Source organism: Engraulis encrasicolus, chromosome 12 (genome assembly GCF_034702125.1).
Source record: "Engraulis encrasicolus isolate BLACKSEA-1 chromosome 12, IST_EnEncr_1.0, whole genome shotgun sequence".
NCBI lineage: Eukaryota > Metazoa > Chordata > Actinopteri > Clupeiformes > Engraulidae > Engraulis > Engraulis encrasicolus.
Genome location: NC_085868.1, coordinates 49,888,399 through 49,903,141, shown reverse-complemented (window position 1 = coordinate 49,903,141; position 14,743 = coordinate 49,888,399). Strand labels below are relative to the sequence as shown.

The 14,743-nt window shown below is 44.7% G+C and overlaps 1 protein-coding gene across 1 annotated transcript in view; it reads right to left on the bottom strand.

Moving 5' to 3' along the window:
• Positions 1 to 1,618: 1,618 nt before the first annotated feature.
• Positions 1,619 to 14,743, bottom strand: part of LOC134459583 (transmembrane protein 131-like) — a 58,078-nt gene continuing 44,953 nt past the window's right edge. Inside the window, exons 30-42 of the mRNA XM_063211936.1 lie at positions 14,584 to 14,742; positions 13,780 to 14,089; positions 12,969 to 13,167; positions 12,435 to 12,682; positions 11,920 to 12,050; positions 11,213 to 11,346; positions 10,136 to 10,297; positions 8,873 to 9,101; positions 8,472 to 8,593; positions 7,800 to 7,893; positions 5,857 to 5,960; positions 5,223 to 5,407; positions 1,619 to 2,092 (exon numbers count right to left, since the gene is read on the bottom strand). Of these exons, the coding sequence (XP_063068006.1) occupies positions 1,676 to 2,092; positions 5,223 to 5,407; positions 5,857 to 5,960; positions 7,800 to 7,893; positions 8,472 to 8,593; positions 8,873 to 9,101; positions 10,136 to 10,297; positions 11,213 to 11,346; positions 11,920 to 12,050; positions 12,435 to 12,682; positions 12,969 to 13,167; positions 13,780 to 14,089; positions 14,584 to 14,742 (2,494 nt within the window). The 3' untranslated portion in view covers positions 1,619 to 1,675. The remainder of the gene's footprint in view (positions 2,093 to 5,222; positions 5,408 to 5,856; positions 5,961 to 7,799; positions 7,894 to 8,471; positions 8,594 to 8,872; positions 9,102 to 10,135; positions 10,298 to 11,212; positions 11,347 to 11,919; positions 12,051 to 12,434; positions 12,683 to 12,968; positions 13,168 to 13,779; positions 14,090 to 14,583; position 14,743) is intronic.

Here is a 14,743-nt window from a genome sequence, read left to right as displayed (position 1 = left end):
TAAACAAAAATTGAAATTGTAAGCCAACCTTTCAGAGTGAGGTTATTGACATTTTGACCGGTAATGTATAATACATTAGATTACATCATTAGTGAATAGTCGTGCCGTCACATTGACTCACATCATGTCACGAAGAAAAATCCCGCTTGGGAACGGAAGCAGCTAGAAATATGATAGAAATTATTTCATGTATGGAAAGCTGAGATTCCTTGTAATCATGTGTATATAGGTCTAACACAAAATATTCCAATCATTCCAAACACAGGCTGCCACTCAATGTGTAAATAGCCACAGGGTCATTTTGTTTGGTAAATAAAACAAACCAGAGATTTCTGCGATGTGGTTTTTATTCTTGACATGGGGGATGGGTCACGCTTTGATTCAGACAGAAAAAAGGGGTACCTTTATTTCCAGCCTCAGTGATATCTTTAAAATAAAATAAAATAAAATAAAAAACAATAAAAAATTAAGCCAAACACTTTGCGGATGATGCTTCAACAAAACCCAGTGGGTAAAATTCTCACATAAAACATGTTCCTCACTGATCCGAAACATAATAAAAACCAAGAAATTCAAAGCCCATTGTGGAAGAAGCCACAATTTAACTTAAAATTTAAATTAAAATCAGTAACTGCGATAAACAGCAGAACGTCTCTTTTTTCCAATGTCGTCCTCGTCCATAGATTGCAGACTTTCCCATATCACACATTCGTATTGCACATTAACCACATAAAATTGCCTCTGAAAACAGAAAAAGAAAAAGAAGAATTTCTCTTTTTGAACAGTATGCAGGGCTTGAAAAAGTGCTAATTTCAAAAACAGAAGTAGGGAACAGCTAGGCCCCAAAACCTGCCACCGTGTTATCACGCCATGGCAACTCGCCCCAACTAGCGTCTTCCATTTTGTAACCTTTTTATACCGATGTCCTCAACATCGTTGTCTGCTCAAAACTTAAAAATGGAAAAATAAAATAAAATAAAAGCAGCAGCATTTTTAATCTGGTTTTCAAAAAATGACTGGGATTCCAATAAAACATTCATTTGAGAGAGAGCGAAAAAAAAAAAAAACTTAAGCTTTAAGGCCTATTCTGCATGAAGGGGGACAAAGAAATGTTTCCTCTCGCACCTGTTAGGATCTTTATGAACTACCATGGTAGACCTGTGGCCAGTGATCTCTAGACGGTGGACACTTGGGGTCTATACTAAGAAGCTGGTTCAGGAGTAAACCAGGTTAAGTTAGGAGGTAAATCATCTAATAGAAGAGCCTTTTCTAATAGACTATTTACCTCTCAACTTAACCTGGTTTACTCCTGAACCACCTTCTTAATACACCCCCTTGAAGTAGCTGAGTTGACTGTGGGTATTTCTCAAAACCTAATGCGCACACTTCCAAGTGTGCTCAGCCTAATTAGTCACGCCCAGTGATTTGGTGAACTCTATGGAGTATCCAATCACTGGGCGTGACTAATTAGGCTGAGCACACTTGGAAGTGTGCGCACTAGGTTTTGAGAAATACCCTGTATGTCTTGAGTCTAAAAATGGCCAGAGGGTGGTGTGGTGTGGTGTGGTGTGGTGTGGTGTGGTGTGGTGTGGTGTGGTGTGGTGTGGTGTGGTGTGGTGTGGTGTGGTGTGGTGTGGTGTGGTGTGGTGTTTCCCGTCCTGTGCGCTGGCTGCTCTTAGTTGCCCGTGTCGGGGGGGTTGGGCCAGGGCTCTGAGCTGCGGCGCGTCAGGGTGGGTCTCCACATGCTCCAGGGGTTGTAGGCGCGACTCAGCTCCACCATGGGGGGTGCAACGCCAACTCCAACTCCGGGGGCAATTCCGACTCCAACGCCAGAGACGGGGCCCGGGACGGGGCCGCTCCCCACAGCCAGGTTGGCCGGGGGGATGCCACCACCAACACCACCGCTGCTGTGGCTGTGGCTGTGGCTGTGGCTGTGGCTGCCACTGCCGTCGGGGGCACCCCCACCCATGAGGTCGGAGATGGGGGAGGAGGGCGATGAGGACGGGGGTGGGAAGGTGTCCCCGCTGGTGGACCAGATGGAGGGGCTGAACGGGACGCCGGTCGACCACAGACTGCTGCTGCCAAGGATGGACTGTGAAGAAGAGACGGGTGGGGGGAGAGACCGTTAGCCCTCTTTGCAACTGCACTTGTTGTTCTGTATATTTTCCTGTGCACTTTGTATTTGCTTGTGATGTTGGCTTGATTATGTCCTCTTTTGAAAGTCGCTTTGGTTATAAAGCGTTCGCCAAATGCAATGTAATGTAATGTAATGTAATGAATCAAGAAAATCGTCAACTTGCACAGCATGGTGGGGGGAGAGACTGTGGAGAAGAGCGGGCGGTGGGGGGGAGAGACTCCGTTAGATCAGGAATTAAGAAAATCGTCTACTTTTGTTTTATGATGTATAATTTATTTATGTAATGTATATATTTTTGCACATATGGAGTTACGGTCATTTCACTGCAATCTAGCCTAAGGCTAGGGTTGTATGCGACAAATAAATTACTATTACTCGTGAGAGCTAATACGATTTCAACTTGCACAGCATGGTGGGGGGAGAGACTCAGTTAATTAGCTCAGGAAGAGCTAATACGATTTTAAATTGTGTGAAATAAGGGTTTTATGATGTTAGTATGCACAGACTCTACAACTTAGGTCAGTTAGCTCAGGCAGAGTTAATACGATTTCAACTGGCAGAGAAGGGTGGGGGCTGAGACTCAGGAGAGGAATAGCTAAAAAGATTTCTTTTGTGTGAAATAATGGTTTTATGATGTTAGTATGCACAGACTGTAACTTAGGTCAGTACTTCTAAAAAGAATCTTCAGACAGAGGGCCACTTTGTCTCAAAATTGTTTTGCAATGCATAATGTAATTTGTACAAGTGAACAGTGACAAAAAAAAGCATTTTATTCTATTTTTCAAGGACCACCTCTCAACTGGATTGACATGTTCGCCCTACATTACAGGCATGTCTTATTGTAGTGAAAGAACACGTGTTGAACGGGTTTATAATTAATGTTACAAATACAACCCGTTACTTGTCTTGGACTCGCTGAACCACACTTTGAGGACCACTGGCTGAGACAGACCTAATATGCCTTTGCATCTGTCAGAGTGTTTTATACTGTTAGTATCCCCTATGCCAGCGGTGTCAAAGTCAAATTCAAAGTGGGCCAAAATCAAAATCTGGGATGACGCCACGGGGTGAATTCAATATTTACACTGAATACACTGAAATTATGCATACAGTAGACTTAAAGCTAGGCAAATAATATGTTCCCATCATATACTGTATACTCATTATATAGTATACTTATTGTGCTAGTATGTGCCTAGTCTGGAGCCACTCATAATTCCTGTGATGCACAAAATGTTGGCTTCAAGTCACATTTTCTCTATATTAAATGGTGTATGTTGGCCAACTGTAATACACATTTCGAAATGATCTCGCGGGTCAAATAAAATGGATCAGCGAGCCGAATTTGGCCCCCCAGACCTGAGTTTGACACCCCTGCCCTATGCTGTTGTAGGCTTCATGGTTAGGTTGTAGTTTCATGTTAGGTTGTGTCTTTTTTAAATATATTTTAAACCAATGAGAGCATTGAGCCAAAACATCAGGTTTAGATGATGATAGGGCTGTACGATTATGGAAACAAATGATAATCACAACATTTTCCTCCTACGTTTTTCTTTTGGGAACCTTTTTGAGCAACTTTTCATTGTATTTAAGTATGTAACAATAAAACATCTTGTAAGTAATCTGGTGATATTGCATGTTAAAGAACATGTTGAATTGAATGGGGTTTGAGGCTTGTGTGTACTGGTAGCGTACCATACCACCATGGATAAATGTGATAATGCATGTTGAAGAACAATACATTGAACTGAATGTGCTTATAGGGCACATGTGTGCTGGTAGTGTGTCATGAGACCATAGACAATTGTAATATTACACTGAATTGTGATAGTTGAACTGAATATTTGAATATTGACCTCGATGGGGTATGTTGCGTGTGTGTGTGCTGGTAGTGTACCTACCATTAGTTCATGGTTAATTGTGATATTGCGCGTAACATCTTGTAATCTGGTGATATTGCACGTTGAAGATCAACACATTTAATTGAAAGGGTTATTGGGCGTGTGTATGCTGTACATGTGTAAGGGGCTCGTGTGTGCTGGTAGTGTACCATAGATAGAGACCATAGATAATTGTAATATTATATGACATTGAATTGTGGTGATAAACTGAACTGAATGGGCTGTTGAGCGTGTGCGTGCTGCTGTGCGTGTGTATGGGGCTCGTGTGTGTGCTGGTAGCGTACCACACCACCATGATGGCTAAATTGTGACAATGAATGGGCTATTGGGCACGTGTGTGCTATAGGTGTGTATGTGGCACATGTATTGTGTGTGTATGTATGGTGCTGTACGTGTGTGTGTGTGTATTGGTACCGTGGTGGGCGTGGTGGGGCCGGAGTTGGAGCTAGTGGGCCAGGAGTGGAGGGGGTCGGTGGGTGTGTGTGTGTGTGCTGTACGTGTGAGTGTGTGTGTGTGGATAACACCTGTGTGTGTGTGTGTGTGCTGGTGTGGTACCGTAATGGGCGTGGTGGGCCCGCAGCCGGAGCTGCTGGGCCAGGAGTGGAGCGGGTCGGTGTGTGTGTGTGTGTGTGTGTGTGTGTGTGTGTGTGTGTGTGTGTGTGTGTGCTGGTCTGGTAGCATACCGTGGTGGGTGTGGTGGGTCTGGATCCGGAGCTGCCGGGCCAGGAGTGGAGCGGGTCGCTGGGTTTGTGTGTGTGTGTGTGTGTGTATGGTGCTGCGTGTGTGTTTGTGCTGGTTCTGGTACCGTAGTTGGTGTGGTGGGGCCGGATCCGGAGCTGCTGGGCCAGGAGTGGAGCGGGTCAGTGTGTGTGTGTGTGTGTGTGTGTGTTTGTCCGTGTGTGTGTGCCGTGTGTGTGTGTGCTGGTACCGTGGTGGGTGTGGTGGGGCTGGATCCGGAGCTTGAGGGCCAGGAGTGGAGCGGGTCGGTGTATGTGTGCTGTACGTGTGTGTGTGTGTGTGTGTGTGTGTGTGTGTATGGTGCTGCGCGTGTGTGTGCTGTACTGGTACCGTGGTGGGTGTGGTGGGTCCGGATCCGGAGCTTGAGGGCCAGGAGTGGAGCGGGTCGCTGGGTGTGTGTGTGTGTATGGTGCTGCGTGTGTGTATGTGCTGGTCTGGTACCGTACCGTGGTTGGCGTGGTGGGTCCGGATCCGGAGCTTGAGGGCCAGGAGTGGAGCGGGTCGGTGGGGGTGCCGGGGGCGGCGGCCCAGTAGGAGGGCGAGGAGGACGGGCAGCAGCCTCCGTACTCAGACCAACTCTGCTGCACCGGCTGGCACTCGCTGCTCTTGGGGGACGTCATCCCACTGAACACTGCAATCACACACACACACAGTTTTAATATTCATGTCCGGTATAAATATCTTCAGACATCATTTAAACATACTGAAAGACACATTTTTACCTCCTCATTTGGATTGACAGATGCACATTTATCATGGCACAACAAAGTTGGCTTAACCCATTGATGTCTAAAGCACCTGCAAAAAAAGGGTGCTAAATGCCTGAGCCCTTTTTAAGAAAAGTTGCCCTCAGCCTATAAAAACCTAAATACCTCCGCTTCTGATGGACATAAAAACATGAAATAAGTTGCATTTAAACCCTAAGACCCTCATCTTGCATTGCATCTTGCAATGAAACATGTTTTCAGACTTTTGTGGATCAGTAGTAAAAATTCGCTTCAAAGACACCTACTCGATACATAATATGGGTCTAACAGCTGAGCCTGGCACAACAGGCATCTGTTTCCAGATTGTGCTTACCTCCTGACAGGTTGAAGGTGTTGCTGGGCCCAAACGCGGAGAAGGAGTTGGCAGAGTTGAAGCCCGGACTGCTGACGTTACTGATGGGGCTCCATAAGCCAGTGCTGAAAAGTCAAACGTCAAACGTCAGTGATTTGATTGTTTACATTTATTGCCATTTCAGCAGCTATGGCTAAATCATGGCCAATACAGGTAGAAGAAAAAAAATTGTCAAAATTCAAACGTCAAAATCGAAGTTGTGCATTTGCCATTTGACACATTGGAACTGTTGCGCATGCTCACAGAGTCCATATGAAACACAAAACAATGACAGACATTGTGAAGACATATTACATTACAATACAGAAATGAGAGAGATTCAGAAAAAATCCTTGAGACTGTTCAGATGTTTTGTTTTGTCATCAGTGTTACCAGAGGGGTATACTAAGAAGCTGTTTCAGTAGTAAACCAGGTTAAGTTACCCTTGTGGAAGATATAAATCATCTAATAGAAGAGCCTGGAGTCCTCATTTCCTTAACTAAACGATGCCTTCAGTTATATCCATTATTAGGTTTACCACTTCCTGTAGGTTTAAGTCTGTTTTTTCCCCCACTTCACCATATTTAATATACCCCCCAAGGTGCGATGTCGAGAAAAAATAAATAAAATAAAATTGAAACGATGAAAAAGTAAGCGACCCACAGTGGTTCACTTTGTTGCCTTGCTTTGCTTTTTAGTGGTGATACGAGAGATTCTATGACTATATACCTCTCCTCCAGTCTCTCTGGTGATACTGTCCAATCTACAGAGCCTCGGCTTGTACAGAATGTGCAGTGCTTATGTCTGAGCAGAGAGTTAACTGGATGGAGTGAGTCTTTAATTATTCTCTCTCTCTGCTCTCTTCTGGCGACGCTGTACTGTACAGTACATAGATGAAGTCCATAGAGGCACAAGTTTTAGTTTTGCATAGAGATGTACCGGATCCAGATTTTTAGGATCCTGCTGGATACCGGATCCACTGCTTAAGATCCTGCTGGATCTGGAACCGGATACCGGATCCTACAAAAGGGTTGAAACACATAGCCTACTGGCACACGAGGCCCTTTTTATTACGTTGGCTCAAACTATTTTGACTGAAAAGCCTCGGCTACCGGATCCGGGTCCTGTGAAAAACCCTATTATCCTGCCGGATCTGGAACCGGATCTTGGATCCTGTGCATCTCTAGTTTTGCACCTACAGTATTATCAGAGAGAGAGTAGAGAGAGAGAGGTTCCATTGGCCCATTGTTTCCTGGTTCTATTATGGCCCCCCCTAGGCAGACCTAAGGACTGTTCTATTCATTGTAGGAGCATTATGACACGGCCCTTTAGGCAGACCGGAACCTGGTCGCGTTAGGTGTCCATAGAAACCTATTATGTTGGCATATCTCTATACTTAAAGAAACTCTGGTATTATCCTCTCTGTTGCCTTCATCACAGTTATTTATAAAGGACCGTATCATCAATATCCACATTACTGATGACACTACAAGACCAACAGCAACATTATGAGGTCTGTTTATACATACCCGGGTATTTTGATAAACGTAGACCTTTCCCTTCGATTGTGCCTTTCGTTTATAAACAAACGGAGGTTTTCCCTCTATAAACGAAGTTTTTTTTTTTTAATCAGGTAAAAGTGGACATTTTTTAAAAATTCCGTTTAGCGTTTGAATATAAACAGAGATAAACCGGAGATAAGCCAGAGATAAACTGGAATGGCACTCTCCTTACTGCGCACAGGCTTAAAGTATTTATGACAGCTCTCGATATTTGTCTTTGATGTGAACGAAAATACATGCATTTTGCTAAGCGTGGAGAAGAAACATGTTCGTTTATCAAAGTACCTGGGTATGTATAAACACGCCCTGATTGCATGATAACTTTTACCAAACACAAGCATGGAACAGGAAGGTGGGTCTTACCTGTCAGATCCATCACTGTCCACCGATGTCGTGTGAGACACCTTGCCCAGAGTTTCTGTTCTACTAACGGCAGCTTTGGTTGTACCACTGCCTCCTGAGAAGATACACACACACACACAAATGCAATAATATTAATGTTAACAAGGGTTAACGATGCACAATGAGTGATGAATAGAAGATATATAGAAGAAAACATAATGTGTACAGAACTAACAGACAAAAGGACATTGAAGGCACAACTCTTTTCATTGGTAATAATTTTGGTGATATTTCACACACACACACACACATCTCCCAGGCTACATGAGACGGACCACTAAAAAGGGATGGTAACACTTTACTTGACGCCGATGTCATACGTATGATATAACAGTGTCATAACATTGTCATAAGCAGTCATCATCATCATACCCAGTCATGCATGTGTCATTAACATCATGTCAATATCAAAAACATTTTATGACTGTCATTAAGTAAAATTCGGTTATGGTAAAGACAGGCCTAACAATGTGAACTTTTCATGACCGGAAGACTTAATGACTCGTTCGTGACTGTTGTGACACTGTTTTGACACTATTATGACACTGTCATGTCATACGTACGATGCCGGCGTCAAGTTAAGTGTTACCAAGGGGATTGTGTTCATCTGGGAAGATGAGTAGCTCAGCTCACCTGGGCTTTTGTCGTAGCCAGCAGCCACGGCGGCGAAGGTGGGGTTGCCATTTTGACCAGGCAGGGACACGGACTTGGTGAGCTTATTCTTCGTTCCAGTGGCGACTTTAGGGGGACACTCGCTGCAAGCGCAAAAAAAGTGGATGACAATGTTGCGATGCATCAATCGAAAATTGAACTCCATAAATGGATCAGCAGTCGCACATAAAAGTCAAAGGGGGTCTATACAGTATTTCACTTTCTGTGAAATATTATAAAATAGAATTATTTTCCCCAATTTTCTTTCTTTGAAATAGACTGTACAGTGAATGTACAGCGCCCTGCCCTACCCTGTCTGAGCCATGGCTGGGCCACAAAATGTAAAATAGTAAGTGTGTCTGTGTCCAGTGTTGCATCCGTACCCGCCAGTGTTGACCACGCTGCTGTATGTGCCACGGGGGTTGAGGCTGGGGGAGGAGGGGAGCGGCGGGGAGCAGCAGGAGGTGCGAGACAGGGAGGAGGAGGAGGAGGCCCCTGCGGCCCCAGCCGAGGAGGAGGAGGAGGAGGAGGAGGAGCTGCCGTGGCTGGAGCGCTTGAGGAAGGGGTCCGCATTCAAGGTCTGCAGCGAGATCTGCTGAAGGCTGTCGATGGCTGCAGGGGAGAGAGGAGAACAGGGGACCAAACAATTCAGACAGACTCATGTCCAAAACCACAAAGAGAGAGCGAGCGAGAGAGAGAGAGAGAGAGAGAGAGAGAGAGAGAGAGAGAGAGAGAGAGAGAGAGAGAGAGAGAGAGAGAGAGAGAGAGAGAGAGAGAGAGAGAGAGAGAGACAACGAAATTGCATTTATGCCTAAACTGCGGAAGGGGTCAGCCCCCAATGGCGCCCCAAGGGAGCAATGCGACAGGACGGTACAATGCTCAGGGTACCTCAGTCATGGCGGAAGATGTGGGAGAGCACCAACTGGCGGGTCGGGAGTCGAACCTGCAACCTTTGGGCTACAAGTCTCACGCCCTAACTGCTTACCCATGACTCTCCTATTGAATTGCATCCAGGGCTCTAAATTAACTTACTTTTTTTTATCACCAGCCTAAATGGTTAGTAGATGTTTCTCTTACTAGCCAAACACACACTCACCCACTAAAGGATCAAATTGGCTAGTAACTTGGTCTTTTCTACCAGCCAAACTGAAATTTTGCCAGCATTTGGTAGGTTGGCTGGTGTAAATTTAAAGATCCCTGATGTCCCCTTGGGCAACAAGTCTGAAGCCCTAACCGCTTAACCACGACTAGGGGTGGGTATCGCCAACCTCCTCCCGATGTACCATGTGTATCGCAATATGTTAGAGCTTGTTTTTTTTTATTCATTTATTTTAGAAAATAGACATGAAGGACCAAATGCTACTTTTTCTGTAGAGCAACAGTTACACTGTATGTGAATGTAAAAGACTGCCTTCACAAAACGAAAGGTCTGGCAGTTGCCGTGTAGCATTCAAAATTCTATTTATGCTATTAAATGAAGTGTCGATACTGACTCCTCCGATACGATACGCGTATCGTGAAGAGGCCCATGACGATATATCCCAATACCGATATTTTTAACACACCCCTAACCATGACTCCCCTATAGTACTGTATCTATTGTAAGGTGTTGCTGTTGTTTTTGTCAGTGGTAAGGTGTTGCTCACTTTGGGGGCATTTGTGTAGGGGTACGCAGTCCCACTCTGGCGGGGGCGAGGAGTCCTTGTCGCCCTCGGAGCCGCTGCTGGTGGCCAGGTCCGTCATGGGGCTGCACGACAACATCTTACCCAGCGGAGACGAGCGGAACTCCGACAACTTCTCCTCTGTGGCTGCGGAGGGAATAAGTTGAAGGTAAAGATTGTGCACATCCCAGGAAAAAGGTGCAGGACAAAGACTGACTGTAGTTTCGGAGTGAGAGGTCCGCACACTCAAAATTCTATTTTGTTTTCTTTTATTATGTCATGGCTGGATTACGTTTCGACCTCAACAGTCTTCATCAGATTCTGATGAAGAACAAAAAGGATTTTAAGTGTGCGGACCTCTCACTCCGAAACATGGGGAGGGAATAAGACAACAGAATAACACTTTTTCCCCCCCTTTTCAGACAGTGTGCTCAACTCCAAGGTCTTGTTTTTACAAGGTCTTTGGTGATGGGCGAGCGAACAGATTCATAATTTTTTTTAGATAAGCGACACTGAAGGAGCTGCTTTTGCACCAAGACAGCGGTTCACAGTGAGACTTCCTTCAAGTTATACCAGCGGCTGTATGCAAGGATATTCAGAATACTTTAAAAGATAAGCTACTCTGATGTCTCAAAACAATGAGCAATGATGAGCAATGCTTTGATTGGGAAGGCAAATTACAATGTCTGCAAACGGAAACAAGCAGACAATTTGTGTGTTCGTGTGTGTGTGTGTGTGCGCGTGTGTGTGCGTGTGTGTATACTGACCTGCTGCTGGTTTTGGTGCTGGTCTGGGTTTGGGGGTATTGTTGTTGTTGTGTGTGTGTGTGTGTGTGTGTGTGTGTGTGTGTGTGTGTGTGTTCGTGTGTGTGCGTGTGTGTGCGTGTGTGTGCGTGTGCGTGTGTGCGTGTGTGTTACTGACCTGTTGCTGGTTTTGGTGCTGGTCTGGGTTTGGGGGTATTATTGGTGTGTGTGTGTGTGTGTGTGTGTGTGTGTGTGTGTGTGTGTGTGTGTGTGTGTGTGTGTGTGTGTGTTTTGTGTTTTATAACATGTATATACTGACCTGCTGCTGATTTGGGTGCTGGTCTGGGTTTGGGGGTATTGTTGGTGAGGGCCTGCTGCATCAGATTCTTGGTTGGGAATTTCTTCCTCTGTTTGGTTTCCAGAGGGGTCACGTATGGAAGCTCTAATGATGAACTGTAAAGGAGATCAAAAGGATGACAACATTTTACATCAGAAAGGTAGCCCGTTATGCTACATAAATCCGCCTAGCACCCAAAAATATTTTTGTCTGATGAGTTTGTCTAATCCTGGGCGCTGTTTCTCGAGAGCATCATTGCTAACCAGTTAGAAACTAGGTTTCCAATGGGAAAACGCATTGCAACCAAGTAAGTTGCTAACTTAGTTAGCAACGATGTTGTCGAGAAGCGCACCCCTGGTCCTTGTAAGATTGTCGCCACAGGCACCTACTTGGTCCCACCAATCAGGACCTGAATTCCCCCCCAACATGAACCTTCATGGTGGGCTTTGGTAGTACAGTGGAGACAGCTGAATAGGCCCAGTTAAAGGTGAAACTCTAATATTTTTAGTTGTTTATTTCTAGAATTCATGCTGCCCATTTACACATGTTACCTTTTCAAGAATACCTACGTACCACCATCATCAAATTCTAAGTATTCTAAGTATAAGTAAATTGCACTTTTAATACATGAAAAGGGGAATGTTCCCAATTGTCAGCCATTTTGAATTTCCAGAAATAGACATTTTTACCTAGTCTTTGAGTCTGTTGTGGCTTCTGTGTGTTTGGCCTTCTTGTTGTGTGGTTTGGACTGGGGCTCTGCTGCGTCGTCCTTCTCCTTCTCTGCTGCCATGGCCCGACCCTTTTTATTATTCACTGGCTCCTGTGAGGGAGGAAAAAAGGTCCGTTCAAAATTACGCTTTTGCACACCTCTGTAATTGGGCAGGTGGGTGGGATATTATCCCAGTGGGGTTCCCACACACTGTCCATTCCACCAACAAACTTTAATAAAATGTTTCAGTCATCCGATCTTCAAGGAAGTTTGTTAGTGGAATGGACAGTGTGACTTATGACTGTGACTGATCATGATGCACATTACAATTTGTTATTAATACGCTCATAATGCAGTATAGAATGGGCTTCAAGTAAAGTGTTACTTTTCTTATTATTAAAAAGACACCTCTACCCCAACTCTCTCTCCCACTGGTGTCCAGTCATCTCTTTACCATCGCTTTCAAATAAAGACATAAATACGATAAAACGATACCTCTTTGCTGCTTGCCTCTGTGTCAGGGTTGGAGGCCTCGGTGGTGGTTGAGGAGCTGTCGTCGTTATCCAGCAGCTTCATCTCCTCCTCCACCGCATGAGGCCTGCTGCTGCTCCCCTTACTCCTCTTCTCCTTCTCCTCACGCTTCTTCTGGGCCTTCGTTTTCTTATTCAACTGCTGCTGCTGCGGCTGTTGTTGCTGTTGATTTTGTTGTTGTTGCTGCTGGGTTTTCCCTTTAGAATGTGAGGCTGAGGGAAACAAATGCATAGAGAACGTCAATGGCCTCGGTTACATTTAATTCCTAATTAACTAAATTTAATTCAGAATAAAACGTAATTCCACTTTGAAAACTTTGTGTTACCACTTCACAATTGGGAATTAAATGGACCAAGTGAATTGTATTTTAATTACGAACGAGCCAACCGATGGAAAAGAGAGGAGAGGCCGACTGACCATTTCTTCTAACTATTTTGTCGATTATGCAAGCATGCACAAACGCGGACAAGGACATGCACACACAAAAGTGGCCCATACCTTTGCTCTGTGTGGCCTGTACCAATGGGGCTTGCTCTAGAAACACATCTGATGTTGTGGCCGGAGATTCGGGTCGGTCCAGATCTCTGTCCATTGCCTCCACCAGACTACTGTAGTCCGAATCGTCTGAGCAGCGCCGCTGGCTGGTGCTGGTACTGCTGCTGTCCTGACCCGTCTGGCCCTGGTGCTGGTTCTGATTCTGAAAAAGTGGTTTTAATTTAGTATAATAGAAACATGACTGAAGTGTACTTGTTGTGCATGTTAAAAGTGCACTCATACTTTTTGTGCCAAGAAAAAGTATGTTTACAATATAATTATTTAAAGTGTACTTAAAATAGATTAGATGTAATTAAGTCGCTCTCAAAGAGAGTACACTTAGCCAACCATACTTTTCAGGCTTGTAGTGCACTTAAGGCCGTCTGAAAGCGATGCCAATTTAGCATACTCAAGTGTTCTGCAAGTGTGCTGAAGTACTGCTTTAGTAGTAGTAGTACACTTTAAATTGACGAAAATGGTACACTTTGTAATAAGTATAGTCAACAAAAGTAGTTTAATTTAGTTTAGTTCAACAGGGGCCATGCACAAAAGTCATTGCTTACAAATGTAAAAAAAATTATAGTGTGTATTGTGACAACATGAAATGTAATTAAATTATATTCAATTGTATAAAATGGATAGAAATTACTATAACGATATAAACGATATAGGAGAAAGGTCACGATATACACTTTTATATCATGATAACGATATATATCGTCATATTGCCCAGCCCTAGTACATATACACTTTAAGTATATGGGTTTTCCACCTGGGTCTGCTGCTGCTGCTGTTGAGACTGGCTGTGACCCCCTTTGGAGCCCCCGCGGCCCCCCTTGCGGCTGGTGCTGGGCCCCGGAGCCGTGGGGCTGTCCTGGCCCCTGTGTGTGTTGGCTGGGGCGGTTTGCATAGATGCTTTGCCGTGACCGCCCTTTGAGGAGCGGTCGAGGTGGCCATTGCTGTTGCTGTGGTGGTGGTGAGATGAGCCTGCGCTTTGTCTACCGCCCCCCTTGGATGATGTGTTGCTGTTGTAGACACCACCGCCGCCGCGAGACACATGGTTGCTGTCGGCATGATCATTGGAGCTGTCAAAGCAATTCAGTCAAAAATCAGTTTCAAAATCAAGGTTTTGTACTATGGGAGACTAGCTAATGTTCTGTGAGACTAGCTAATGTTGTGTTGCTGTTGTAGACACCATTGTGAGACAAATGGTTGCGGTCAGTATGATCATTAGAGCTTTCAAAAAGGCAAAAATTCAGTTTCAAAATCAAGCTTTTGCTCTATGTGAGACTAGCTAATATGATACAAGCTAGAAGCCATGAAGCATCATGTCAAGAGGGATGGATGACACATTTTTATAACAGCTTGTGGCTTGTTCAAATTTGCTGCAGGTGTTAGAAGTGCCTCATGCTGTTTGAGTAACAAATGATGCAACACAACATATTCTGATCATTTTATATGGGCAATATATAAGACTCCATTTGAGTAAAATCAAAGGACAGCATGAATTATGGGGGAAAAAATCAAGAAGAAAAGACAAACTAGAGTGAACGTCCCAACCAAAGTAGGCCCAACTTACTTCGAGTCATTATGAATTCGGACTATTTCCCTGAGGTCAAACGGTCGGCCCGTTTCCATGCTGGAGTTGGCTCCCTCGAAGGACAGCCGCCTCTTGAACTGCTCCCAGATCCCCAGCGCCTCCAGGTATGCAGTCACCAGCACCAACAGAAACATGGAGC